Source organism: Ambystoma mexicanum, chromosome 2p (genome assembly GCF_040938575.1).
Source record: "Ambystoma mexicanum isolate Mex_15411 chromosome 2p, UKY_AmexF1_1, whole genome shotgun sequence".
Classification (NCBI taxonomy): Eukaryota; Metazoa; Chordata; class Amphibia; order Caudata; family Ambystomatidae; genus Ambystoma; species Ambystoma mexicanum.
Window position 1 is genome coordinate 1350975791 of NC_090923.1, and position 26776 is coordinate 1351002566.

Below are 26776 nucleotides of genomic sequence, written 5' to 3' on the forward strand. Positions count from 1 at the left end.
ATTTTGAATGTTTTTAGTGTTGTCGCTATTCATATAAAGTTAATATTTCGATTTTATACATTTTGTTTGCTATCCTGTATTGTTGCATTATTTGAGTTGTGGTTTATGGATTTTATCCCAATAAACTTAAATGAATGAGTATATGATGCAGGAATTGGATTATCTATTTTGGAATGGCCTTATGAGTATGATTTGGCATAGTCGAAGTGTGATAAAAGAAGAAATTTTACGGTCTAAACTTGCACGGGGATTAGAAAAGGGAAGCTATGCCCTAAGGTTGCCAAGCCCTCTTTCATCGCGTTTACCACTTACGGAACCCGACTAGTCTTTTTCCAGTACAACCTCCAAGATTCTTTACTAAGGCGACTGCTTGTGGCAAGCCCCCATTGCAAGGACCAATGGGGAAAAAGCGGCCAGAAGCCACCAGACAAAGCTTTAACAAGGGAGCTAGTAGTAAAGGTATTGTTACCCTTGTTTCCTTCATGCGCCAAAAAACCAAAGAAAAACTCCACTCAATAGAAATATAATTATTAAAGTTGTATATTTATATAAGCGGTTGCCCTTTGTGATGACCCGTGTTTCGACGGACTTGGCCGTCTTTTTCAAATCGGGGCTGAGTTATAATGCAAATTAAATTCAAATAACAAGCATAGTCATTTTTTGAAACATTGTACCATCATTGCAAAGAAAAAATGTCAAAACACAGAAATCAGGGAAGGGGGATTGGGGAGGATTGGTTTGGATGGAAAATAAATCATGAAGCATTTGTTGCAATGCAAAAATGTAAAACATCACCATAATGAGAAACAAATGACAAACGGGACAAAGGGAAAAGGAACACAGAAGAAGGAAAAAAGAAGAAAAATTGTGAGTTCATTTTTCTATTAGATATTCTTTTAAGAAATTGAAAACACAGGATTTTTCTTACCCAATGGTATGGTTTTAAATTCAGAACAGTGCTTTTCAGCAGGTCATACAATTCATGGGCTGAATCCCAACCTGCCAAGTAAGTTTGAAGTGATTAATTCTGAACTCACTAGACTTGTTAGGTATATATATTTCTCCAGCATTGGATCTTTCATGGATTCACATGCTTAGAATATTCCCCGTCGTCGGACTGGGACCCCTCGGTACACATATATAGCCTTTTCCAAAGGAAAACTTTCGACACTTTTGTGTCCTATCTACGTCCTTCTAGGACCTGCCTACGCATGCTCCGCAGGCCGTGCTAGTATAAGAGGCCCGCCCCCGCGGCTCCCCTTCAGATTTCAACCGTCTCCAAAGTAGTGGGATCTCCTCGTGTTGTCTTACTATTTTGTACTAGGTTGCGTTATTGGATTTCGAGTACAATTAATGTCCTCGGTGTCAGGAAAAGCGCTGTTCCGTCCATGCGCGACATGCGGCTTAAAAAAGGTTTACGAGGGGGACGGACATATGGACTGCATATATTGCCTCCACCCTCACCATTCGGCGGATACCTGCGACATATGCTAGGGGTTTTCTCAAAAAACCCTCAAAGACCGAAACCGACGCCTGGTGGCATGGCTGAATGATGGAGCGGGGGCATACCCCACCTCGGAGGTGGGCTCCACACAGTCGGCGAAAACATCACGCCGCGTGGCCTCGTCGGAACCACCGGCGAAGAAATCTAGACCGTTGGAAAAAGAGTCATCTGGAAGTCACTCCACTAGAGACTCCTCGGCAAAGAAATCGTCCTCATCAAAAAAGCATGAGAAGGAAAGAAAATCCTCCTCTGGCGATCATCACAGATTGACCACGAGTTGAGAGTCGAGTAAAAGCGGGCACAGTGTGGAGAAGGCGGGACCGCCAAAACCACCTGCGAAGTCTACTTTGTCGACGGCGGTCCAGTCATCGGCCGCCTCCCTGCCACTTGCACAGGGGGCATCCACCGTCCCGTCGACAATGGCGTCGATGAGGGCCTCGTCGACGGGGATCCTACAGGAGGCCTGGAGGCCTGAAGTCTTTGACCCGACCCCCCCGGAGGCTTTGCTACAAGAACAAGCTATGTTGCTGTCCTCGGAGGACGAGAACGAGAGAGTTGCTGGCCCAGCAGACCTAGGGCTACGAGCGGCTGACAAGTCGTCGACGAGGGCATCCGTGACACCGGTATCTGCCCCTCTCCTCAATCCTCAATCGGTTTTGTCGTTGGATATTCTGTCCACGCTTCAGTCCTTGCTACGGTCGTTGGACCAGCGACTGCCCCAGGCAAGCCTGCCACAGTCACCCGTCGACGAGCCGGGCCCGTCCCGTCAACCGACGCACCCACGCACGCCAATCTCAACACTGGCACAGGAGGAAGGTGAGCTGCCAGATTCGGAGTCTGACAGGGGGGCCATGTCGGATATCTCATTATCCCCCTCCAGGGATCCTACCTGGGAGTCAGAGGCGGAGTTGGAAAACCCCAGAAGCCCAGCTCACCCGTCCCCTCCGGACGACATTGCGTCATTCCATTCTATGATGGAGAAGGCATGCAAAGAATTTGGTCTGTCCCAGGAAGAACAGAAAAAGGACTGTTTTTTGTTCGACCACCTGGGCAAGAGAAGGAGGTTGGTGTTCTCGATACCAATACTAGACCATGTATGGAAAGAGGGGTTGCAGACAATGAGACACCCATTCTCAGAACCAGCAGTGAAAGGACGCCTAGAAAAAAAAAAAAGTTTAAGGCTCCAGAGTCTACCCCCAAGTGTCTATCCTCTCAACCAACACCGGACTTGGTGGTGTCCGCGGCAGCAGCAGCGAGGAAGGCAAAGGCACAGCACAAGTGCACGACTCCTCCTGAGAACGAAGCGAGACGCCAAGATGCCTTTGGCAAGAAAGTGCTCTCTGTGGGAGCGACCACAGTAAAGGCCGCAAACTCTCTGGCGATTGTGGCCAGATACGATAGGGAGATGTGGCACAGACTAGCTCCGCTGCTTGATCATCTTCCAGAAGAACAGAGGAAGGCGGCGATGCTACTGGTCCAAGAGGGTGAGGAAGCCTCCAATCACGCAATAAACATCGCGGTGGATCTCGCTGAGTCAGGCTTCAAGAAAGTCAACAATGGGGTGGTATTGCGTCGACAGTCATGGCTTAAGTGTACCTACTTCAGGCCAGAAGTGCAATACAAGGTCTTAGATATGCCCTTTGAGGGAGACCTTCTTTTCGGTGAGAAGGTGGACGAGGCCCTAAAAGGAATGAAAGAAGATTCGGACACGGCACGTTCATTGGGTGCCCTCCAGAGTGGCAGAAGTTACAAGTCTTTTCGTCCCTTTAGAGGGGCTTCAGGTAATTCAAGATTCTCTTCTGGAGACAGATCCTTTGCCAGATCGGCTTACCCCTCCCAGGGATACCGACGTGCCTCACAATGTGCTAATCGTCGACGAAACTTCCAGTCTTCCAGAAAACGACCATCATACCCATCGTCGTCGAGAGACGAGCAAAATAAAGATCAGCAGTGACATACCACAAACCGTTCTGGGGGGAAGAGTTTCAGCATATGTCGACGAATGGGAAAGGATAACGACGGACCAATGGGTGTTAGACACTATAAGAAACGGACACTCTCTGCAATTCAAACACAACCCTCTGCATATTCCACCTGCGTTCACCGCTCAGTCCCATATGAAGGTACTGCAACAGGAGGTTACACTCATGTTAGCGAAGGGCGTGATAGAATTAGTTCCAACATCACAGAGAGGTCAAGGAGTCTACTCAAGATACTTCGTCGTAAAAAAGCCGAACGGCAAATGGCGTCCCATTCTAGACTTACGCGAGCTCAACAAGTCCTTAAAGAGCCTGAAATTCAAGATGCTCACTCTGCAGGAAGTGATCCGCGCAGTTCAAAAGGGAGATTTCCTGGCATCCGTGGATCTACAGGACGCGTATTCCCATATTCCAATGTGTCGGAAACACAGGAAATTCCTACGTTTTGTAATAGGGCGAACTCACTACCAATTCACGGTTCTTCCTTTCGGGCTCAAGACCTCCCCCAGAACGTTCACGAAATGCCTGGCCCCAGTGGCTGCCTGGCTAAGGAAGCAAAGCCACCATGTATACCCATACCTCGACGACTGGCTGGTAAGGGGATCCTCCCCAGCGTCGACCAACACAAGTCTGCAAGCCACCATGCAGCTTCTACAACGGCTAGGATTCGCCATAAACTTCGAGAAATCCTCTCTGCGGCCATCGAGAACGCTGGTATTCTTGGGGGCACAGTTCGAGACTCAGTTAGGGCTGGTGAAACCCTCTCTCGACAGGACCTCAAGACTCATTCAACTAGCGGCCCGGCTACGGCGAAACACCAGGATCTCAGTGAGAAAGTATGTTTTGGTCCTAGGGGCCATGGCATCCTGCATCCATCTGGTGAGAAACTGTCGACTATTCATGAGGCCAGTCCAAGAATTCCTCGCGGACCGATGGACACAGGCTCAGGGATCGTGGTCGGACAGGATAACCATCGACGACGACAAGCTACGTCGGACCCTTCAGTGGTGGCAGAGTTCCCACAATCTGAACAACGGTGTGCCCCTACAGGAGCCGGAGTTTCAGAGCACCATAGTTACGGATGCGTCCCTAACCGGATGGGGAGCGCACACGGGTGCTCTCCAAACGCAAGGTCGCTGGTCTCCAACGGAGTCACTCCTACACATAAACGTACTGGAACTCAGAGCGGTACGATGGGCTTTGAAGGCGTTCCTACCACACATCAAGAGTTCGCGAGTGCGAATACTGACCGACAATACAACAGCCATGTTTTATCTGAGGAAACAAGGAGGGACACGATCAAGGACTCTTTCCATAGCAGCCCAGAAAACATGGCATTGGGCATCGAAGCACGAAATTTCCCTCGTGGCTCATCACCTTCCAGGAGTGAGGAACTGCCAAGCCGACTCCCTCAGCAGAAGCATGGCCCAGATACACGAGTGGGAAATGGACACGGGTCACTTGAGGAAAGTCTTCGAGAAATGGGGTCACCCCCCTCTGGACGCCTTCGCGACCAAAGACAACAAAAAATGCGAGCAATTTGCAAGCAGATGGCCCCAAGAGGGTTCGGTGGGGGAGGCGTTCTCCTTCCCATGGACGGACATGTTCCTCTATGCGTTTCCCCCGTTTCCCCTCATTCGGAAAACAATACAGTGGATACGCAGATACAATTGCCGGGTGATCCTAGTGACACCATACTGGCCGAGGCAACCGTGGTTCTCGGACCTCCTCCATCTATCGCTGGAACATCCCATAGCGTTTCCGAAAGTCCCGTACCTTCTATCCCGGGACAGAGGCACGGTGTGGCATCACGACCCGGACAGTCTCAACCTTACGTCCTGGCTCCTGACTTCTCGGAGTTCGGTGCTTTAGACATTTCAGAGGATTGCCAAAGAATTCTACAGGCGGCTAGAGCCCCTTCTACTAACAAATCTTACTCCTATAAGTGGCGGAGATTCTGTGAATGGTGTAGAGGACAACGGAGCCTACAACCATTGTTGGTGACGCCGGAACAAGTTCTACCGTACCTGCTCCTCTTGGCAGAAAAGGGATTGTCCCCCTCATCGATAAAGGTACACCTGGCAACCATCTCGAGGTTCACAAGGAAGAGGCAGTCGTCTCCTCTATTCAGTGACAGACTGGTAAAACACTTCATGCAGGGTTTATTTCGAGCTTTTCCCCCGGTGAAACGTTTTCCCCCGACGTGGAGCCTAAACACAGTGTTGGCAGGCTTAATGAAACCGCCTTTCGAGCCTATGGCCACGTCCGACATAAAATTCATTTCGTGGAAGTTGGCATTCTTGATAGCTATCACTTCAGCCAGACGTATCTCGGAACTACAAGCGCTGGTCGTGGACCCGCCCTACCTAAGATTCTTTAAGGACAAGGTAGTCCTGGCGACTAACCCTATGTTCGTCCCGAAGGTTCCGACGGTATATCACAAACACTCATCCGTGGTTCTGCCTACTTTCTTCGCCACTCCATCATCGGCAGCAGAAAAAACTCTTCATACCCTGGATGTTAAGAGGGCTCTGAAATTCTACCTACATCGTACACAAGACATCAGGGCTACTCGGCAACTGTTCGTCGCATATGGTCCATCGACGAGAGTAAAAGCAATCTCTAAACAGGGATTGGCTAGATGGGTCTCGTCGACGATTGCTTTTTGTCACTCTAAGGCCGGAAGGCCACTGCAAGGACATCCTAGAGCTCATTCTACAAGGTCGATGTCCTCCTCAACAGCGTTATGGGCTGGAATTCCGCTGACGGTCATATGCCAAGCTGCGGCATGGTCAGTGCCCCACACGTTTACCCGCCACTACTGCCTTGCCAGGCAACATGCAGACGAGGTGCAGATGGGAAGAGCTGTCCTGCGCCATCTGTTTCAGTAAGGTAAGCTCCTACCTGTGGAGATTCTGTGGTCTACCCTCTTAAGGGCGATATACTTTATGTGGGCAACGTTATATGACTTAACTTATCCCTACGGTAGATATGCATTGTGTAGTAGGGTGAGGATATATATTGTTACATTACATTCTCACCGCCGTCTCAAGTGTTACTGCTATACAATCTATTCTAAGCATGTGAATCCATGAAAGATTCAATGCTGGAGAAGGGAATAGTTTCTTACCTGTAACTCCATTTCTTCAGCATTGGTATCTTTCATGGATTCACATGCGCCCGCCAACCTCCCCGTATGTAATGTATGTGATAAATTTAACCCTTCCTACTTTGGAGGGGCCGAAATCTGAAGGGGAGCCGCGGGGGCGGGCCTCTTATACTAGCACGGCCTGCGGAGCATGCGTAGGCGGGTCCTAGAAGGACGTAGATAGGACACAAAAGTGTCGAAAGTTTTCCTTTGGAAAAGGCTATATATGTGTACCGAGGGGTCCCAGTCTGACGACGGGGAATATTCTAAGCATGTGAATCCATGAAAGATACCAATGCTGGAGAAATGGAGTTACAGGTAAGAAACTATTCCCTTAGGTCGGGGTGCTAATCTTTACTTAATCAAAAAATGTAGTTTAAACATGCTCATATTAGATTTTAAAGTTTGTGGGTTTTTACACCATCTAAAGGGTGTGCATGAGCTATTCAGTGGGTCACAACGCTAAGCGAAGATTATGTATTTCAGCACTTTAAAATAGACTTGCTGTGTCATTACATTGTTAAATAGTTAATTGGTAAATGTAATTGCTTTAAATGCTCCACTTCTCGTGGGAGCTCCAATTGCAGGCATCCTGTGTCTTACCTCTATATTTCAAACAGCAGCTCCATACAAATCTGTCCGCGTTCGTGTGCGGAAAGAAAATGGAAGCTTTGACTGTTGTTGGTGCGGTCGCTACGACGACCGGGATGGTCCCTTTACAGTTTCTATTCCGGGCGCCATCTTTTGGGCTTGGGAAACCTAAAGAGTACTAGTTTCCTCCATATGAGCCCATACTAAAATGCGATGCAGAATCTGTATGGTTCATGTTATGTGTCGTGTTGTTTAATAATATGGAAATAGAGTTTTAAACCTATTCCGAATTAAAATATGTTCGTTGCACGACAAGATGCTAAGAGCGGAAAAAAAGAAATAAGAAGAGTGCAGGGGTTTGTCCCTGATTTCATACCATGGCGTCGGCCGTTGTCATGGTGACCAATGGTATAGTTGGTCAGTCAAAGAGTGCTAATGACTGCAAAACACTGGGTAAAAAGGCCCATTATATAATTAAGCGTTCCAAGTATTTCTATCTGAAAGACCATGTGTGTTAATTTTCTGTTAACCATATAATAAGGAAATACAAAGCTATAAGGATTTGTGTTCTACTCTCTAATGGAACCGTGGATTTTTACCACGACAACCAATGGGATTAAGTATTACGTGAGAAATTACAAATCATTACAAGAAACTCCGTCCGATATCGATTGAATAATTGGTCGTTTGTTTTTTTCCTCCAGTGAAAAAAGAAATACAAAAGGTGATGTGCTTGGATTGTATTCTATAGACTTAGGGCCGTTGGTTCAACTGAGAGGTAACTCAAATCTGTATTGAGGTTGTAATTCATATTATTTTTGCTTGGGGCCGTTGGTTAAAATAAGAGGTAAGTCAAATATATATTGGACTCATAATTTGTAAGTGACATGTAGTTCATAACCCTTCCAAAATCGTTTGTTTCATAGGGAGGAAGACCTCTCATTGTCCGCGTTGAGACCTCTTTCTACTGTTCGAAAACGATATATTAATTTTGCTTCCTCTTGTCTTAATCTCAACTCTTGATCTTCACCTCTAGGTCCAAGAGTTACTTTCTTTAGTCCCAAATATTTAATGTCTTTTTTACTGCTAAGTTGATGTTTTCTTTGCTAGTGAGCTGCCAGTGGTAAATTTGCATTTTGACTTCCGATAGTCGACATATGTTCCCGAATTCTTATTCTCATCTCTCGAATAGTGCTTCCAATATACATTTTTTTACATTGACAAATTATTGCGTAAATTCCAAATTTCGTTTAGCAATTTATGAAATCAGTAATTTTGTACTTGGTGCCAAAGGAATCTTCAAATACTTCTGTATTGTCCATTGCATATTGACACATAGAACATGAGCTGCATTTCCGAAAGCCCATAGGTAGCTGGGGTAGCCATGTTGTTGTTTCTGTACTTTTTCCTTCTGGTAGAAGTGAAGGACTGAGAATGTTTTTCAGCTTTCTTGCTCTTTTAAATGTCACTGATGGACTGTCTGCAATATAATCTTTGATATGCGGATCTAGTTTAAGAAGTTCCCAGTTCTTTTTCAAGGTCTTTCTTAGGACTGAATTGTTGGTGCAGTATGTTGTGATGAATCTAATTCGTTCTGGCTGACCGCCGATTTGCTTGTTGGTGATCAATGTATTCTCTCTAGTAAGTTTCCCCGCTTGAGAGCATGCTGTTGTAATATTTTTCCTGGCATATCCTCTGACTAGAAAACGTGTTGAAAGCAACTTACATTCTTCGTCAAAGGCTACTTTTGCCAAACAGTTTCTTCGAGGTCGTATAAACTCCCCTTTTGGGATATTTTTGAATACAGGATTGTAATGGCAACTTGTTGCAAACATAGTTGAGTTGGCCTCTGTTGGTTTCCTGTAGGTTTTAGTCATCAGTTTCTTTTCTTCTATGTAGATTGTTGGGTCTAAAAGGTTGACCTCTGATGTGCTAGAAGTTCCAGTAAATTGTATTCCCAAGGTGCTTTGATTTGCTCTTTGTCTGAATACTTGTAGTTGGTCATCATTCCCCTTCCAGATGAAAAAAAACCATCTATGTATCGGTTCCATAGAACAACATTATCTTCATAATCTGCATCCGAGTATATGTGTTGTTCTTCATACATAGCCATTACGAGATTAGCCAAAGCCGGTGCATATTTCACTCCCATAGCTACGCCACAGGTTTGTCTGTAGTGCTCCTTGTTAAAAAGGAAAACATTATTGGTCTAGGTTAGAAGCAACATCTCTTTGAGCATCTGTATTGATTGATAGCTTGATGCTGTATCCTGAGAAAAAGTATAATCTATTGCATCTAAAGCTGTGTCGTGCTTGATCGATGTGTACAGTGCTGTAACATCCCATGTCACTAGGATATATCCAGCCTGCCAATCAATACCAATTAGTTTGTTGATGATTGATGTATCTTTAAGAAATGATTTAGTTGTGCTGACTTTAGGTCTAAGAATGTTATCAATATATTCAGCCATGTTGACGGTAGCCCAACCTATTCCGCTCAAAATAGGCCTCCCTTCTGGAATTTGATCTAATGTTTTGTGGACTTTAGGTAAAAAGTACATTGTTGGTAATATGGGATATTTAATTTCCAATGCTTGTTTTTCTTCATCTGTTAATCCTTGACGGTGGCAACATGTGATTGCTTCAGTAAGTTCCTTGACGATGTTCAATTTAGGGTTCGATGATAATTTGACACAGCATGATGCTATTGTTAAGTGATTGTAAGCCATTGTTAAATAATCTTCCCGGTTCATCACTACAATTTTACCACATTTGTCGGCTGCCTTAATTGTTAAGTTGGAATCTTGTTGTAATTCTTGAAGAGCTTTTCTTTCTGTTCGTGACAAGTTGTCAAATTTGTGTTTGACTTTAAATGTTCTGTTTCTATTTGTTGCATCAAAGGCATCATTTAGGTCCTTAGTCACTGATTTGTAAAAGGCATCTATTAAATTCTAAGGCATTAATTGCGGCGTAAACTTTGATTTAATTTTCGTTTCTTTGGGTGCAAGACTGCTTTGTTGTATTTGTAATTCATAGAGGGTTTCATGGATAGGACGTTCTATGTTGTCTTCCAAAGATCTGAGTAAATGGATATAATTGAGATCTTCAATAGTAAGTTTGCTTCTGCTTGTAGGCAATTTCCTCTGTTGGTTAGTACTGGTCACTTGGGTAGCAATATATTTAAACAAAGAGATAGGCCACAACACTACTAAAGTACAGGTGTAATACTGAGACCCTACCAGTATTCCAGAATGGAACACTAGTACTTATGTCTTGAAAGAATAGATAAAGTACAACTAAGTACAAAAATATATGAATTTATTTATACATCACAATTCGAAAAATATGAACAACCATTTATACCACATACGCAAACACAATCTTGGCAGCAAATCACAATATCATAAAACAAATGTGTTCTCAACAATGTATGTTGGGATTATATACATTGTTGAGAACACATATTTGTTTTATGATATTGTGATTTGCTGCTAAGATTGTGTTTGCGTATGTGGTATACATGTTTTATGATGAATGGTTGAAATTGAATATTTGAACTGTATTTTTGTGATCAGTTGTTGTGCTGAAATATGGGTCTATTTTTCAAATTGTTCGTATTTTTGCGAATTGTGATGTATAAATAAATTCATATATTTTTGTACTTAGTTGTACTTGATCTATTCTTTCAAGATATAAGTACTACTGTTCCATTCTGGAATACTGGTAGGGTCTCAGTATTACACCTGTACTTTAGTAGTGTTGTGTCCTATCTTTGTTTAAATATATTGTGATACCCCCTAAAGGTAGAGAGAGTGAATATTAGGGGTATATTTTGTTTGCCCTTGTTTGATTTACAACTTGGGTAGCAAACCATTTCTTTAGTTTGAGTTTTCTGACAAATTTAAATAAGTCTATGTGGACATCCGTACTGTTGTAGTCTGTTGTCAGGGCAGAAGAAAAACCTTTGTTAAGCAGTGAAATTTCTTCCGATTTGAGTCAGATTCAATAAGTTCAAAACTAGATTTATTTCGTCTTTTTCGCTGCAGCTCTTGTGAGCCTTCTGAAATCTTCTAGGGCGTCGGGATTCCCTGAATCTACCACTCCCATGCTTCCCCCTGCCCCTGTGACTGGTTGCTGCTGGTTCGTATGCGGCGGAAGTAAAAAACGTACTTGTTTCTGATACGTGGTGCGATTGCCTTTTTTGGATCTTCTAATTTGATTAAAAAAACCTAGTCCTGTAGTAGTTTGATTCCCTGTATCTGTTTCGTTGTTTGTTTCCTTGTCTTGGTCACCTTCCGAATCTGCATCCGAGCTGCCTGGTGATGTGTTCGGAGTTCTCTCTCTGGAGAGTGGTTTTGAAAACTGGTTGTATTTGTCTTGAAATGTGTAGACCTTATCGTCCTGATAATCTCGATCGTCTGTGAAGAATTTCCTCATTTTCCTTAGTTTAATTTCATCCTGATAGTCCTTTAGGATTTCAAACATTTTTTGGTAGTTTTTTTCTTTTGTAACCTCTAAGCCTTTAGCTTCAGTGATCTCCTTTTTAATGGTATCTATTTGTTCAGTAATTATTTTGTGTTCTCTGGAGGCATGTTCTTCCAACCGATCTAACATGTTCTTAGAGCTTTGATTCAAGTTCTTTTCCCAAAGTTCAGCCAAATCTTTATCTTCTCGTGTAAAGTCTGGAAAAATAAGAATTCTCAGTCCCCTTGGTATTTGTTCTTTACTGATATAGTTTTTGAGGGACATAATTTCCCAATATTTATCAATTTCAGGGCGTGATGCTCTCTCAAGTTTGATAAATTTGTATCGTAGGTCTTCTCGAGGTTTAGGCAGATTGAATGCAAATGCATGTACATTTGTCTCGTTTGTCATTTGTTTCTCATTATGGTGATGTTTTACATTTTTGCATTGCGACAAATGCTTCATGATTTATTTTCCATCCGAACCAATCCTCCACAATCCCCTTTCCCTGATTTCTGTGTTTTATTTGACATGTTTTCTTTGCAATGATGGTACAATGTTTCAAAAAATGACTATGCTTGTTATTTGAATTTAATTTGCATTATAACTCAGCCCTTATTTGAAAAAGACAGCCAAGTCCGTCGGAACACGTCATCACAAAGGGCACCCGCTTATATAAATATACAACTTTAATAATTATATTACTATTGAGTGGAGCTTTTCTTTGGTTTTTTTGGCGCATGAAGGAAACGAGGGTAACAATACCTTTTCTACTACAAAACGGAGTGGAGGAACCATACTATCTCCGTTGTTACCTAACCCATGCGACAAACAGTATCATCATCATCATCATCATCATTTTTGCAACACAACAGTAGGGCGCTGAGGTCTAACCTGAGAAGTGTCCTTTGTGAAAAGGTTCCTCAATTGAAGTTGTTTTTCTTTAACAAGGGAGTTTGTGGGGAATAATATCTTATCATACGCCATACTCAGGTCGCCAATGATGGAGCAGTAAGGCAGGGGGCTAGATGGTTTAAAAATACCTGTAAACTGCACTGAAATAGGAACGTGACTGGTGGATGTGACTGGAGCCATCAAGAATCTGAAGAGTAAAGAACACAGGAATAGGAGATACACATGCAACTAATATAACTTAATAGCAATGGGAGTTGGACGAACAGCTAAAAGCCAAGATACAAAGCATGAGGTAAGCACATTTTGGGTCTGGCGCAGATCAACAAGGGGCTGGTTGAAATTGCAGTTGTTTGAACATGAGCTTGATAATCAGAATGCTTTTAAATTAAGGCTGACCTATGAAAGCAACTAGCAGTTGACCTAGATTCAAGCTCTTATGACTACACCAGCAATGCGTAGTCAAGGGAGGGCACCACTGTAAATACCATCATAAATGATGGCCTGGAGTTTGGTTCTGTAAGAGATATCAATGAGGTGTGTTGTGAAGTACCAGAGGCCTTGTACAGTGTACAAGTAGACTGGCTGAAACTAGAACCAAGTACAGCCCTTTACAAATGCAAATGTTTCAGAGAGGGAAGGACTAAAAGCATCACAACGCACCATTCTGACTCTCTAACGTCCAGAATTGGATTCTGGAATGAAATAGATTTTAGAATTCATTCTGGAGATTTGTGATCAGTACAGCAGCTTAACCAGGCTGTACCCCACAGGGCCCTCTGCAACACCCTGAGCTGGCAAGATGACCGGGACATTACATATAGTTGTTGTCACCAGCTTTCCTTTAGACATTAGCATGATTGTGTTCCTTAACTATCTGTTTTTGTTAGGTTTTTCTTCCTATAGTTACTTCTCATCTCTTCCTATAGTTACTTCTCATAAATGTATTCATTGTTAAACATTTGGTAAAGGTACATACATGATCCATTTAATTTGGGCTGTATTTAACAGAAGTTAAGTATCATCTACATAATTGAGAATTACTCTCTCCCCAACAATCCTTCCCTTTCCAACACTATGTTATCTGTGCACAATTTGATGTTCTTAATCATTTATTTTTCTTTTTATGGAAAAATGCTTCATCAAATTTTATTTGTTATGACTCAATTGATATCATGACCTCAATTATTTGTTATGTTATACTTACGATTTGATATTTATATTTTAATGTTACCGATATGAATCATTATTCATGATGATGTAACACACTAATAATGTGTTTTGGTGGATAGTTGAAGCCCAGTTTTGAAAAAGGCCTAAGTGGGGCCGAACCACATCACGTATGAGCCTTGAGACAATGGACATTTATGAACAATAAAATGTCAACGTGTATTGAAGTTTCAAACCTTGATGTATTCGTTTAATTTGACAAGAACAGTGATCATTTTTGGAGTGTCTTGCACACCTTTGGGACATATCACAAACTCATCTACATAATTGTAGACATTAAGCCCCAAAGGATCGAGTTGAGAGATCAAGGAGCAGTAAGTATACTTTAAACAGAATGGCAGATAAAGCAGAGCCCCAAGAAACTCTGCAATGACACATGTTGCTTGGTTCTCCTCCGTTTGGTTGCTATTTCCAGTGGCTCTTACCATGTTGGAACAGGTAACTACCAAACATCTTGTTACCTCTATACAGAGGAACCGCAGACTATGGCTGCGGGCAGAACCCAGCCATTATAATAGTAGGAATTACTTTTTTATCATACACACTACCAGAAATAAGTGGCCCCATTGCTAATGTGCCTCTACCTACAAATGAAGAGCACAAAACTAATAAGAATTACAATGATTATAGTTATATTGCAGAACAACCATGTTCCTACTCAAGGTCAAGATAACCTAAACATACCAACAACAATAGTCAACCGAAATAATAGTACTCTTAAATGTGGTCTTCTGAACACACGTTCTATGGTAATGCATGCAATAGAGATCTGTGATAGCATCATGGAAAATAATTTTGATCTTTTGGTGCTAACTGAAACTTGGCTCCACGATGCTGCACTGCATGCCATAGCTCTTGCTACAACTGAAGGCTACAAATGCTTACACACTGATCGCAAGTCAAGTCGTGGAGGAGGGGTTGCTGTTATTTTTAGATCTACACTTGATTTTTATATTCCCACCTCTCCTCAACTAGACTCTTGTGAAATAATACAACTTAAAATCAATATAGATGCAACACACTCAGTCTAATTATCTTATATAGACCTCCACGTGAAACTCCTCTCTTTGAAGAGCAATTATTAGCAGTCACAGGAGGCATATGTAAAATAAACACCGCTGTTGCTATCTTAGGAGACTTTAATCTCTGGGCTAATAACTCCCATGATATGGAAGCTCAATCCCTACTGAAAACATCGTCTTCCCTTGGCTTTGTACACTTGGTGGACAGACCAACTCATAAAGCTGGTAACACACTCATTGGATTCTTACAAAAAATATTGAACCCCTCCTAAAAATGTAGATTCCTGTCCTTGGTCCGACCACTTTATGGTGCATTTTGCTTTACCATTGAATTTCAAACCTGTCTCAAAGAAAACAAACATTGTAACTGAAAAGCGGGATATAACAAAATTACAGCTGATGCATTTAAATATACCATACAACCTCTATTCCCACCTTTGGGTGATAAACGACCTATGGAAGAATTCACCATTGCCTTTAGAAATGCTACCAATAAAGCGTTTGATATCCTGGCTCCTCTCTGCCAGGAGAAAAATAAGAAAAAGAAACGATTCAAACTTCGATTCTCTCCTGACATAAATTCTGCTTGGAAAAATAAAAGGAAATGTGAACGTCAGTGGCAAAACCTGCCCTCTCCTCTTACGCTGTCAACATATAAAATAGCGGTCAAAGAGTATAAACAGTTTATACTGGAGGCAAAACAACTGACACTCAATGATAGAATTGAAAAGGCCTCATTAAAATCCAAAGAGCTCTTTTCAGTTCTCAATGAACTTAATGGGCCTATTACTGAACACAGGTTCACTATAAATGATGACTGGTGCCAAGACATACTTGACAGTTTTTGTCAGAAGATCGTATTAGTGAAAATATTAAAACCCAATGCTTAACCAAAGCAACATTACCTCCTTTTCTAGAGACACCAAATCAAGGGATAAAACCTTTTTCATTCACTAGAATGACAGATGAAGAGGTATTCGTGATTATCGAGGGGCTTATACCTACAACCTGTATAAGGGGATATTATCCCCACTACACTCTTTAAGAAATTTGGTAATACTCTTACACCATGGGTAACAGAACTTGTTAATCGCTCCTTTGCTGAGGCGACTGTCCCCATCGGCACAAAGGAGGCATACACCACTGCTAAAGAAGTACAAGTATCAGGAGGATAGCTCAGCGGCAGCGTGCTCGTTTTGGAAACAAGACGACACGGAGCCACACAGGTTCGATCCCAGGGTCCCCGCTTAGAAACCTCTGGGTATTAAGCGCGTTATAAATAACCTATCATATCATATCTTGTTCCCCTGATGCCTGAAAACTACCGTCCTATTACCAACGTCCCTTTCATACTTAAAATTCTGGACAAAATAGCCTATACCCAATTACAAAATTTTGTTGAAACTAATAACATCTTGGCTAAGGAACAGTGTGGGTTTAGAGCGAACCATAGCACAGAGACGGCACTCTTAGATCTGAAGGCTAGCATCACAGACATTATTGAGGAAGGAAACTCTGCTCTCCTGCTTTTGTTGGACCTTTCCCCTGCATTCAACTTAGTCGACCATGAACTTCTGGCGGAAAGACTTCAGAAGATAAGCTTATGCTCCCCAGAAGCAGTTTGCTGGCTTAAATCATTTCTCGGCCCTAGAAGCGCCTGTGTTGCTAGAGGATCATTTAAGTCCTTCAAAGTTTCTGTAACATGTGGTGTCCCTCAGGGATCATGCCTATCCCCAATTCCTTTCAACATATATATTAAATCTTTATGTGACGTACTAACTATCTGGGGTTTACAAAGATGATCTGTTCACTATAAATGAAATATATGATGCAATCCAGAAGTAGAGGGCTTTACACTCTCTTGCCCTTAATGACAAGAAAACTGAGCTGTTGATCATTAGTACACCTCTTAGGATAAAAAATATGGATGCTTGCTGTAATGCTTTTGAAATAGGTGGCAATAACATCCCAGTATCAGAATATGTGAAAACTCTTGGAGGTCTCTTTGATGCCCATCTCACATTTCAGAAACATGTGTCCCACCTTAAGTCATCATGCAGCTTCTTTACCCATCTCTTATGGCAAATACGTCCGTATCTGTCAGAAGCCAACAGAGCATCTATTGCAGCACTATTGCAGCAGCTATAGTTGACACCAAGTTGGACTACTGCAACAGTCTTTTGGTAGGAATCTCTAAGGGGAACATCAAATGTCTCCAGACCATTCAGAATGGAGCAGTTCAAGCTGTTTTTGGCCTGAACCGCCAAACTCATATTACAGAATATCGAAAAAAATTACATTGGCTCTCCATTGAGCAGCGGCTGAAATAGTAATAGTCTTTAAATGCCTCTCAAGTAAGGCCCCAGAATATTTGAAGTCTAGGATCCATATGGCTACCCCAAAGCACACATTGCGCTCTAACAGTATATTATTACTGGCTCAACCACGCATCGTTTTGAGGAAACTGGGCAGAGCAAATTCTGCTGCCTGGGCTCCGGCAAGTTGGAACATGATTCCACTTTATCTCAAACAATGTACCACATTACAGCAGTTCAGAAAACATCTTAAGACGTTTCTCTTTGAGGCCTAAATCTACCCTATTAGTTTAGGACTTCACAGCCACTCTTAAGGACTCTGCCAGTCGTTTTTGGTAAGCGACTTCATCTCTCTCTATGCCCGAGACTATATATTCGTTTCCTTTGTTTGTTCTTGTCTCAGTGAGCGCCCTGAGACCTTTGGGTGAGTGTTGCGCTATATAAAACCTATTTAGTTAGTTGCGACTGCAATGGTGGCACTGATATCTTCAGGCTTAGATTATATAAATAATTGTTCCAGATGACAAAGGGTGAGATATTGGGCTACCATGCCAAAATAAGTGGAATAAGATTGTATGACCAATAATGTATAAGGCTCTCGATAGATTCAGTAAAATAAGTGCCATTGGCCTCACCTTCCTGCCTAAGATGGATAGTTGAAAAGGTTGGTCTAGTAACAGGTAAGATTTGATTAGAATATGGAGGAGTTAGACCACTTCTCTATCAAGGACCTTAGCTGGGAATTGGACTTTAGATAGAAGTCTAAGAGTGCCCCAGTCTGCAGAACCAGTGAGCGGTTTGCTGACGAGTGAAGTGACATGCACTGTCTTATATGATATAATCACAACTCAGTTAATAAGGAAATATTGAGCAATTCTGAGTAAATTTGAAACTAACAAAAGGGAGTCTAGCTCTTTAAAAATAGATGGTGGGCTCAGTCAGTTTTAATCGTAATGCAAAACTGCTCTTTAGGGAGTGGGAGGAACAGCAGTCAGCCTTCTGCAAACCAGAGTTCTTTACTGAGATTTCCTTGTGACTTCTTCTAATGTTTGAGAAATGTAGCAACATCATTACAAAGTCTGCGTGGTGTGAGAAACCTGACAGCGTCCTCACATTTACTCCCCTTTGGTCCTCCTCTCAGGTGGCCAAGGAAAGGCCATCATTCTTGGATCCTGACCCTAGGGGTGGAGAAGCGAGGGAGGATCACATGGGTGGAGGGTCCTGGGGATTGAAGACGAGATGTTCTCAGGTGAGGCATGGTATTCTGCATTTCCCTTTCAGGGAGAACCCTATACCACAGAGGCAGTTATGGGGTATTGCTATCCCTGTCCCACTGACCAGGGACTTACCTGGAGATACTACTGTAGAAGCACCACGAAGGGGGAGATGAAGGAGAAAAGGGCTAAGAAAGGGACCCGGTATCCCCATTTCTCTGTTATAGACCAAGCTTTATAGGTTATTGTAAGCCAGTTCCCCTCATATTCCCACATTTTTCATCTGACTGTACTGAAACCAGGAAGTAGTGACTAAGAGTAGTGTACACTAGTAACCTAGTTAACCACTCTAGTACTGGGACGAGGAAGAGGCCTGCAGATGACTTAGAGGGTCAGGCAAGTCCCATTACGAATGCACGCCTGCAACCTGTCAAGGGGTTGCATGTGTATGGGGAACCAGAGAACAGCACGATGAGAAACGGGGAGCCCTGTGTGGGAGAGACCAGCAGGGGACCCTTACTGAGAGGAGGCAGACGTGGTGGGACTAGAGAAGGAGTCAGGATACCGGCCGAGATCCCGCAGGACCTGGGAAGCCCAAGGCGAGAGAAGACGTGAGGCTATCGCAGGCGTGAGAGCCTCCATATACCAATGCAAGCAGCTGGAGCTGCGGACGAGAAGGACAGCAGAGGGTATGCCATCCGCACCCCTGCAGAGACAAGAGTTGCCGCTGGCGTGCAAGCGGGGCTCGCAGAAGCCGGTCTGTTGACCGGAGAATCAGGAGCTGCCGGGGAAGACACTGAGGACTGGTGAGTGTCAGAGGAGAACTACACAAGACAGGGGTGCTCCTGGCGGGCTGTGTATAAGTCATTAAGTAATGAATGAAACAAAAACTTCAAACTAACTTGAATTATGTATCTCGGATACCAAACCTGATTTAAACTTGCAACCAATCCTCATTATGCATATTAAATACCGAACTGAATAAAAACTTGAAACAAAGTCGAATTGTACGTGTGGAATAGCAAACTGAAGGAAAACTTGAATTTCAACATTGAATACTAAATTGTACACAACTTTATGGGCAATACAAATGGCATATGAAAGCCAAAGGGAAAGTACCCATGAGAAAGCAACATAAGGAAAAGAGCGCAAGTGTGTAAGAGTGCCATATAAAGGTAGGGCATGAATTAGACCACCTGAAATTTGTTAAGGCAAGCATAGGATTTGGGCACAGACTAACTTTACGTTGAACTTTTTGACTCAGACTTTCTGTTCAGGTAGGGAAATCCCACCTTGGCATATGGCAAGTTAGGCCTTCTACCATCCTGATATTTGAGTTAATAAAATATTTCGGTTTGAACTTTCAATTTGTTGTCTGTGTCTTGCTTCATGATACCTTCACAGTGGGTGGGACAACATTTTTCAATCTAAAGTGTTCTGAAAGTCTTCGATTGCACTGTATGATGAGCTGTTTTTGAGCAGCACCCGAAGTTGTCAGATGCTCTTGGAATTAGAATATTTATTTTTCTATTTCATTTGTGTATTGTCTAGAGAATTTGTAAAAGCAAATCCATTAATCCTATTCTGTCACTTGATCACTCAATGATTTAGAAAATTCTCATAGCGTTTGCCCCATCATTTAATAATGACCTTCAGTTTGGGAGATTTGGTGTCCCTCCTTACAGTTGAACTCCCTTTCACATTCTCTATATGTTTTAATGAAGGCTGCATTGCTATCCTTGATCCTCCTTTATTGCACATTAGGCCTCATTATAAGTTAGCTGTTGCGGAATGAACGTTCTGGTATGAATGTATAACTGCCACGTTTCTGCACCGGCCAACTACAAGTTTGCTGGTGATGTGCTGGAATTATCTTCAGCTATTAGCTGGAGGTAACTCCCACACCTTACCAGCAAAAATCACTGGTATTACCGGTGCCAGTAATACCTGCAAAATCCCCCATGGAGTCCAATGGGGATTTACCACAGACACCAGCATTCGTAATCCGGTGGTAATACCGCTGGACCGAGTGTCAGTATCGGTATTTCAGTTTGCCGGTATCCTGGCAGATTTACTAATGAGGCCCATTTATGTAACGAGGCCCATTGTCCAGTACAGATGGACTTTCTGGGCTTCTCAGTAAAATCCATTTCTACAAGACAGGGTCCTCTTAACCAGTAAGAACCTGCAGTGTTGATAATTCAGCATGGTGTTTGTTTCATTTATTGAGGTTTTGTTTCATGTTGTATTCTCATTGATCTATAACCAAATTTAAAATGAAAAGAGAATGAAAATGTTAATCTTGTTTTTTTTTTTTTGCCATTGTTTGTAGATATTGGAGACATGTGTGAAAAACTGTGGCCATCGCTTTCACTCACTCGTGGCCAGTCGCGATTTTATTGAGGGGGTTTTGGTCAAAATCATCTTGCCGAAAAATAACCCCCCAACTATCGTACAGGAAAAAGTGCTTGCTTTGGTGCAGGTACGTACACAGTAGAATGATCACGCTTGTTCCTGGGCATTGCAGCAGCTTACTTAGTTCTGTTGATGCCAATTATCTGGTTAGAAACTACATTTGCTCCTGATAACATGATGATTAGGCTATTTTTGAGAAAAGATAATCTAAGTGTGCTGCACCTCCTTTTCCCATTGTGACCATCTGTTATTAATTGCAAGGTTTCACACAGAGCATGCATACTCCTCGTTTTCAAGTGGGACACAATTGTACAGATACCTCCCTCTCTCCTTTTCTAATTCCCCTCTCTCTACTTGTTTCCTTGCCATCCAGTCTTGGATGAATACCCATTTGAAATGGATTGTGTCCTCCCACGTATTCCTCATCTTAGATATCTTGTCTCCCAGCTTTGCTGCTTCGGAAAATAATTTTCACCAGAGGACGCTGTGCTCGAAGCCGCGGAGTCCTAGTCCCTCGAGGGCCGCCGTCTAGCGTCAACGTCATCCACAGTATAAAGGGCTCGAGCCGCGTCCGTTAGCTCAGTTCCGTTTTTCAGAGCACTGCTTCGTGTCACAAAATGGCTCATCAATTTTTTCAACGAAATGTCCTCTTCAACGACTCTATCCACATCCAAGACAGGTTTAAAAAAATTCAAAAGTGTGGAAAAAATGTCGATTACCGACCCCCATCGTAATTGCCTTTGGTGTTTGGTCCCTGACCATCAGGTCGACGAATGTGGTTCCTGTCAGGCTATGTCCAATAAGGCTCTTAAGGAACGGAAAGGTAAGCTGGCGGTGGGGGAGGAATCTTATAAGTCTTAAAGACAAAGAGATTTGGGATGGTCGAGCGGAAAGTCTCGACACGAGTCGAGGAGATCGAGGTCTAAGAGTCGCGCGAGGAAATCCTCCTTTTCTTCGTTCAAATAATCGAAGAACAGATGGCATAGATGATCTTCTTCCTCTTCCTCCTCGTCTGACAGAAGGGTCGTATCCTACCCTTCCAAGCACGATTCCCCTGAAAAATGTGAGGCCTCCATGGCTTCGATGCTAAACATTTTCGAGAAATGCGACCCAGACACCCCTTGAAAAAGTCGCATGAAGATCATGCCCCTGCCCACTTCAAGAGTGACCGAGGGAGATCAAAGACAAGGCACGCTAGATCCGACAAAAAGTCGAGGGTGTCATTGGTGGAAAGCTCTCCGACACCTCATGAAAAAAGAGTGAAACCACTGGTGCATAAATCGAGGCCCCCGCCGAAGATGGCGTTGATACCTTCCGCGACGGATTCGAGGCCTCCCTCGACGACGTCAAAGCCTCCTTCGAAACCGTTGAAGCCAACGTCTATATCCTTGCCGTTTTCACTGCCTTTGTCGAGGCATTCTTTAATTCTGATTCCAAAATCGACACCTTTGTCAAAGCCTAGATCAGTGCTACTCTATTCAGCACAGATCTTCCATCCACAACCCAGGCAAGAGTTTTTTAGATCTATGTCCTCTATTTATGAGGAGCATTCCTCTGAAGAGGATGTTACTTCAGCTGGGGTTAGATTTAGAACTAACAAGGTTCCTGTGAATTCGATAAACCCAAACTCTAAGATTGCTGATCTTTAGGATTGCCTTCAAACAGCCAGTTGCTTAGATACTTCCCCTGAAGTAGAGTTTGAGGGAGCCAAAACCTGCAGATCATGCAGACTCTGGTATAGAAACCTAATGGGAGGAGTCATTGACTTAATGGGATGGAAAACAGCTACCCCAAGGTTTGACCAGGACGATATGACAGACATCCTTAATGAGGGACCTCAAAAGGGACCCTGTCCTCCCTTTCCATAAGGCATTGCAAAAAAGGGTGATGGCAACTTGGCATACCCCAGACTCTGGGCCTGCAGTAAATAAGAAGTTTATAGGGAAGTACAGACCATCCTCATCAGATCCAGAGTGCCTGTCAAAGCATCCCTCGCCAGAAAGCTTGGTGGTATAAGCTGCAACCTCCACTAGGCAGTCGGCTTACCCTTCGATAGGGATGACAAAAAAAGTTGATGCTTGGGTCCGGAAAGTCTTCTCTTCGGGCAGCATGGCCCTTAAATCTACGAATGTAACTTGCACTCTGGCAAGATTTACCTACACCCTGTGGGACTGTATGACATCAGCGGCTGAACACATCCCGGAGGGCGAGGAACGAGATGGTTTCCTGGCAATAGTAAGAGATGGAAAGGAGGCTATGGAGGAATGCCTGATCAGGATTGGACACAGCTGATAGTTTAAGCAGGTCCGTGACATCTAGCATGGTCCTACGCAGATTTGCATGGCTGATGGAATCTGGTTTTGCACCGGACGTGTAATCCAGATTACTCAATATGCCCTTTGACGGCTTGAGGCTGTTTGGCAGCAAGGCCGACTAGAGCTTGGAGAAGCTGCAGATCTCTAAAGCGGCAGCTAAATCATTCTGCACCGCTATAAGGCAGCCTCAGCAACACTCCTACGCAGGGTCATCTTCCTGGAGGAGCCGTCCCTTTCGCTTCTACTCCTTTTTTGGAAGAGGGAGGGGACAGGCCAGTCAAAGCGGCCAACAGAGAAAACACACTCGTGGTGGTAGAGGGAAAGGTGCTAGATCAGCCCCAGCAGCGGCTACTGCCTCCTCAGGCCCTGCTGCAAAGCCACTCTGAGGTCTTGACCCACAAGACCCTGGTGGGAGGCAGGATCACTCGGTATCTGAATGAATGGCTGGGCATTACGTCAGATGCCTGGGCACTAGAGATGGTGACCCATGGTTATTGCCTTCCTTTTCGAGAAAGACCTCAAGATCATCCACCGGGAACCAATTTTGTCAAAATTCCAGACCTGCTCCTTTTAGGAGATTTTAGTCCTGCTAGAGAAAGGTGCAATAGAACATGTACCTGTAGCGTACAGGAACAAGGGTTGGTACTCCCCTTATTTTCTCATTCCCAAGAAGGACGGAGGATTGAGACCCATCTTGGACTTAAGAAATTTGAACAAATTACTCGGGAAGGACAAGTTCAAGATGGTGACCCTTTCTCAGATCCTTCAGGATCTTCAACTTCAGGACTGGCTGGTTTCATTGGACCTTCAGGATGATTACTTTCATGTGCCAATCCATCTCAAGCACAGAAAGTACCTGAGGTTCGCGGTTGGTGATTCTCACTATCAGTTTCGAGTTTTGCCATATGGGCTGACCTCCACCCCGAGGGTTTTCACCAAGCCGATGGCTGTCGTGGCAGCAAGTCTCAGGAAGGGGGGAATTCATGTCTACCCGTACCTGGACGACTGGTTAATCAGGGCGAGTTCACCCGAACGGGTCCGGGAACGTCTGACCATGACTTGCCAGTTCTTTCACAGACTGGGCTTCTCCCTCAATTACAAGAAGTCACAAATGATTCCACGCCAAAGACTCCAATTCATCGGAGCAGTCCTGGATACGTCCTCGGGCAAAGCCTCGCCTCCCGAGGAGAGAGCTTACCACATTCTGCAGATGGTAACAAGGTTTCAAAATGCCCAACATCTGGCGGCCTTCGATTTTCTGAGCTTGCTCAGCCTCATGGCATCCTGCATTTTTCTGTTGCCAGAGACCAGATTGAGAATGAGATCCCTTCAATGGGCCCTCAGTACTCAATGATCCCAATTTTCGGGGGATATATCGGATCTTCTGCAAGTCCCGGCCAGAGTGGCTCAAGATCTTCTATGGTGGGCTTGCAAGGAATATATCCTCAAGGGAGAATCTTTTTGGCAACCATGGCCAGAGATAACAGTAGTAGCAGACGCCTCACTCACGGGGTGGGGAGCTCATACCAACGATCTGACAATCAACAGTCATTGGTCTCCATCAGAGTCCAAACTACACATCAACCTTTTGGAGCGGAGGGCAATCAGACTAGCGCGGAAGGCCTTTCTGCCCTCCGTACAGGGAAAGAATGTCCTGATAATGACGGACAATACAGTGGCCATGTACTACCTCAACAAGAGAGGAGGCGTAGGGTCACTAGCACTGTGCAGAGAGGCAATGCAGCTCTGGTTCTGGGCAATGCAAGAAGGAATCTCTGTCGGCAGTTCACCTAGCCGGACAGCAGAACACTGCGGCGGATGCTCTGAGCAGGCAGAGCACAGTTTCTCACGAATGGGAATTAGCTCAGGAAGTCCTTCAAGAGATCTTTGCCCTTTGGGAAACCCCTCAAGTGGGTCTGTTCGCGGCCAGTGTCAACAGGAAGTGCGAACTGTACTGCTCAAGGGAATTTCCTCCGAGAGGAGCTCTAGGGGACGCGTTTGTGGACTGGGAATTTCCACTCCTGTATGCGTTTCTTCCAGTCCCCGTGATTCCTCATGTAATCAGGAGGCTGAGAAAGTTCAGGAAATCCATGATACCAATTGCCCCGGATTGTGCCAGGGGGACGTGGTACCCGGACCCTCTGGACATGTCCATCTGCCCTCCGATACGTCTTCCACAAAGAGAGGATCTTCTCTCGCAAGAGGAAGGTCGGTTATCCATCCAGAGGTTAAGACACTCCGCCTTCACGCATGGTTTCTGAGAGACTGAGATATAAGTATTGGGCCCTCCCAAATGACGTAATGGAGATTTTGCTTTCGCCAGAAGGCCCGCAACAAAATCCTTGTACTGGTGTGGTTGGAACAAGTTCAGTAACTAGTGGAAGGATAAGAATGTGGATCCATTCTTATATAATACTCCTACAGTACTTTATTTCCTTTTACACTTGGCCAATTTGGGGCTCCAAGTTGGTACGATAAAGGATATTTAGCAGCACTATGTTTGTTTATGTTTGTTTATTTATTTAGTATAGCGCGCAAAACCCAGGGGTAACAGGGCGCAACAGAGGTCAGGAAGATAGGATTGCATAAAAACTTGGTTACAGAATAAGATAGGCATGAGAAAAAGAGCATTGCATTTACAGTTACATTGTGTGGGATGTGCATATATACATATAAATGAGCGAAAGCTTACAGGTTTACATATTAATACTGTGCATGGGGGCAGGTCGGTTGCATTTACATATTTACAAATTAAGGCTGTACATGGTAGTCAGGTTATAGCACTGGCATGATCAGATTAGATGGCAGGGTTAGTCGTGAGGATCATTGGCCCGCAGCCAAGTGAGGGTGTTTCGCCTGAAGCTAAAGTAGGATTGGTCAGTCCTAATGTGGAGTGGGAGGGCGTTCCAGTGTTGGGCTGCCAGGACAGGGAAGCTGCTGCCGCCGGTTTTCTTTTGTCTGAAATTGGGTACTTGCAGGCAGTAGGAATTGATCGATCTGGTGGGGCGGGAGGACGTTTTTTTCTTTATTCTGGATGCGAGATAGGGGGGGGCTGTGTTGTTTAAGCATTTGTGGGTGAGTGATGCCGTTTTAAGGGAGATGCGGTCATGGATTTTAAGCCATTTGTGTTCTCTTCTTTTGTTGGAGATGTGTTCCTTAGAGGGTAGGTTGAGGGCTGTTCTGAGAGCGTTGTTTTGTAGTGTCTGTAGTTTGTTGGTTATGCATTTGTTGGCTCCTAGGTACATGGCGTTGCAATAGTCCAGTCTGGATAGTATTAGGGCGTTGGCTATGATGATGCAGCTAGCTTGGGTGAGGAAGGCTCTACTTGCCCTAATTAGCTTGCATGTGTAGGCGGTGGAGGATGCTAGTGAGTTGACTTGTTTTTTTAGTGACATGGTTGCATCAAGGTGAAAGCCTAGTGTTTTCACTGTTTTGGCCACTGTGATGGTATTGCCATCAATGTTGAAGGCCTTGTAGTTAGAACTGAGTTTTTTGAGATTGGTATTGGATCCGAGGAGCAGGATTTCGGTTTTCTCATCATTTAGACATAGACCGTGTGTGGCCATCCATGCCTGAATGATGAGATATATTTTGTTTACCAAGGCCGTATCTGAAGCGTAGTTGCCTGAAAGGGGTATGAGGATCTGGGTGTCATCTGCATAATTGGT

At 43.9% G+C, this 26776-nt stretch overlaps 1 protein-coding gene across 7 annotated transcripts in view; it reads left to right on the forward strand.

Annotated features, from left to right (window-relative positions):
- Positions 1 to 26776, forward strand: part of TOM1L2 (target of myb1 like 2 membrane trafficking protein) — a 1130890-nt gene that overhangs the window by 333804 nt on the left and 770310 nt on the right. For all 7 annotated transcript variants that reach the window (XM_069645711.1, XM_069645714.1, XM_069645717.1 and 4 more), the window contains one exon: positions 20711 to 20860. In XM_069645711.1, coding sequence (XP_069501812.1) covers positions 20711 to 20860 — 150 coding nt within the window. The remainder of the gene's footprint in view (positions 1 to 20710; positions 20861 to 26776) is intronic.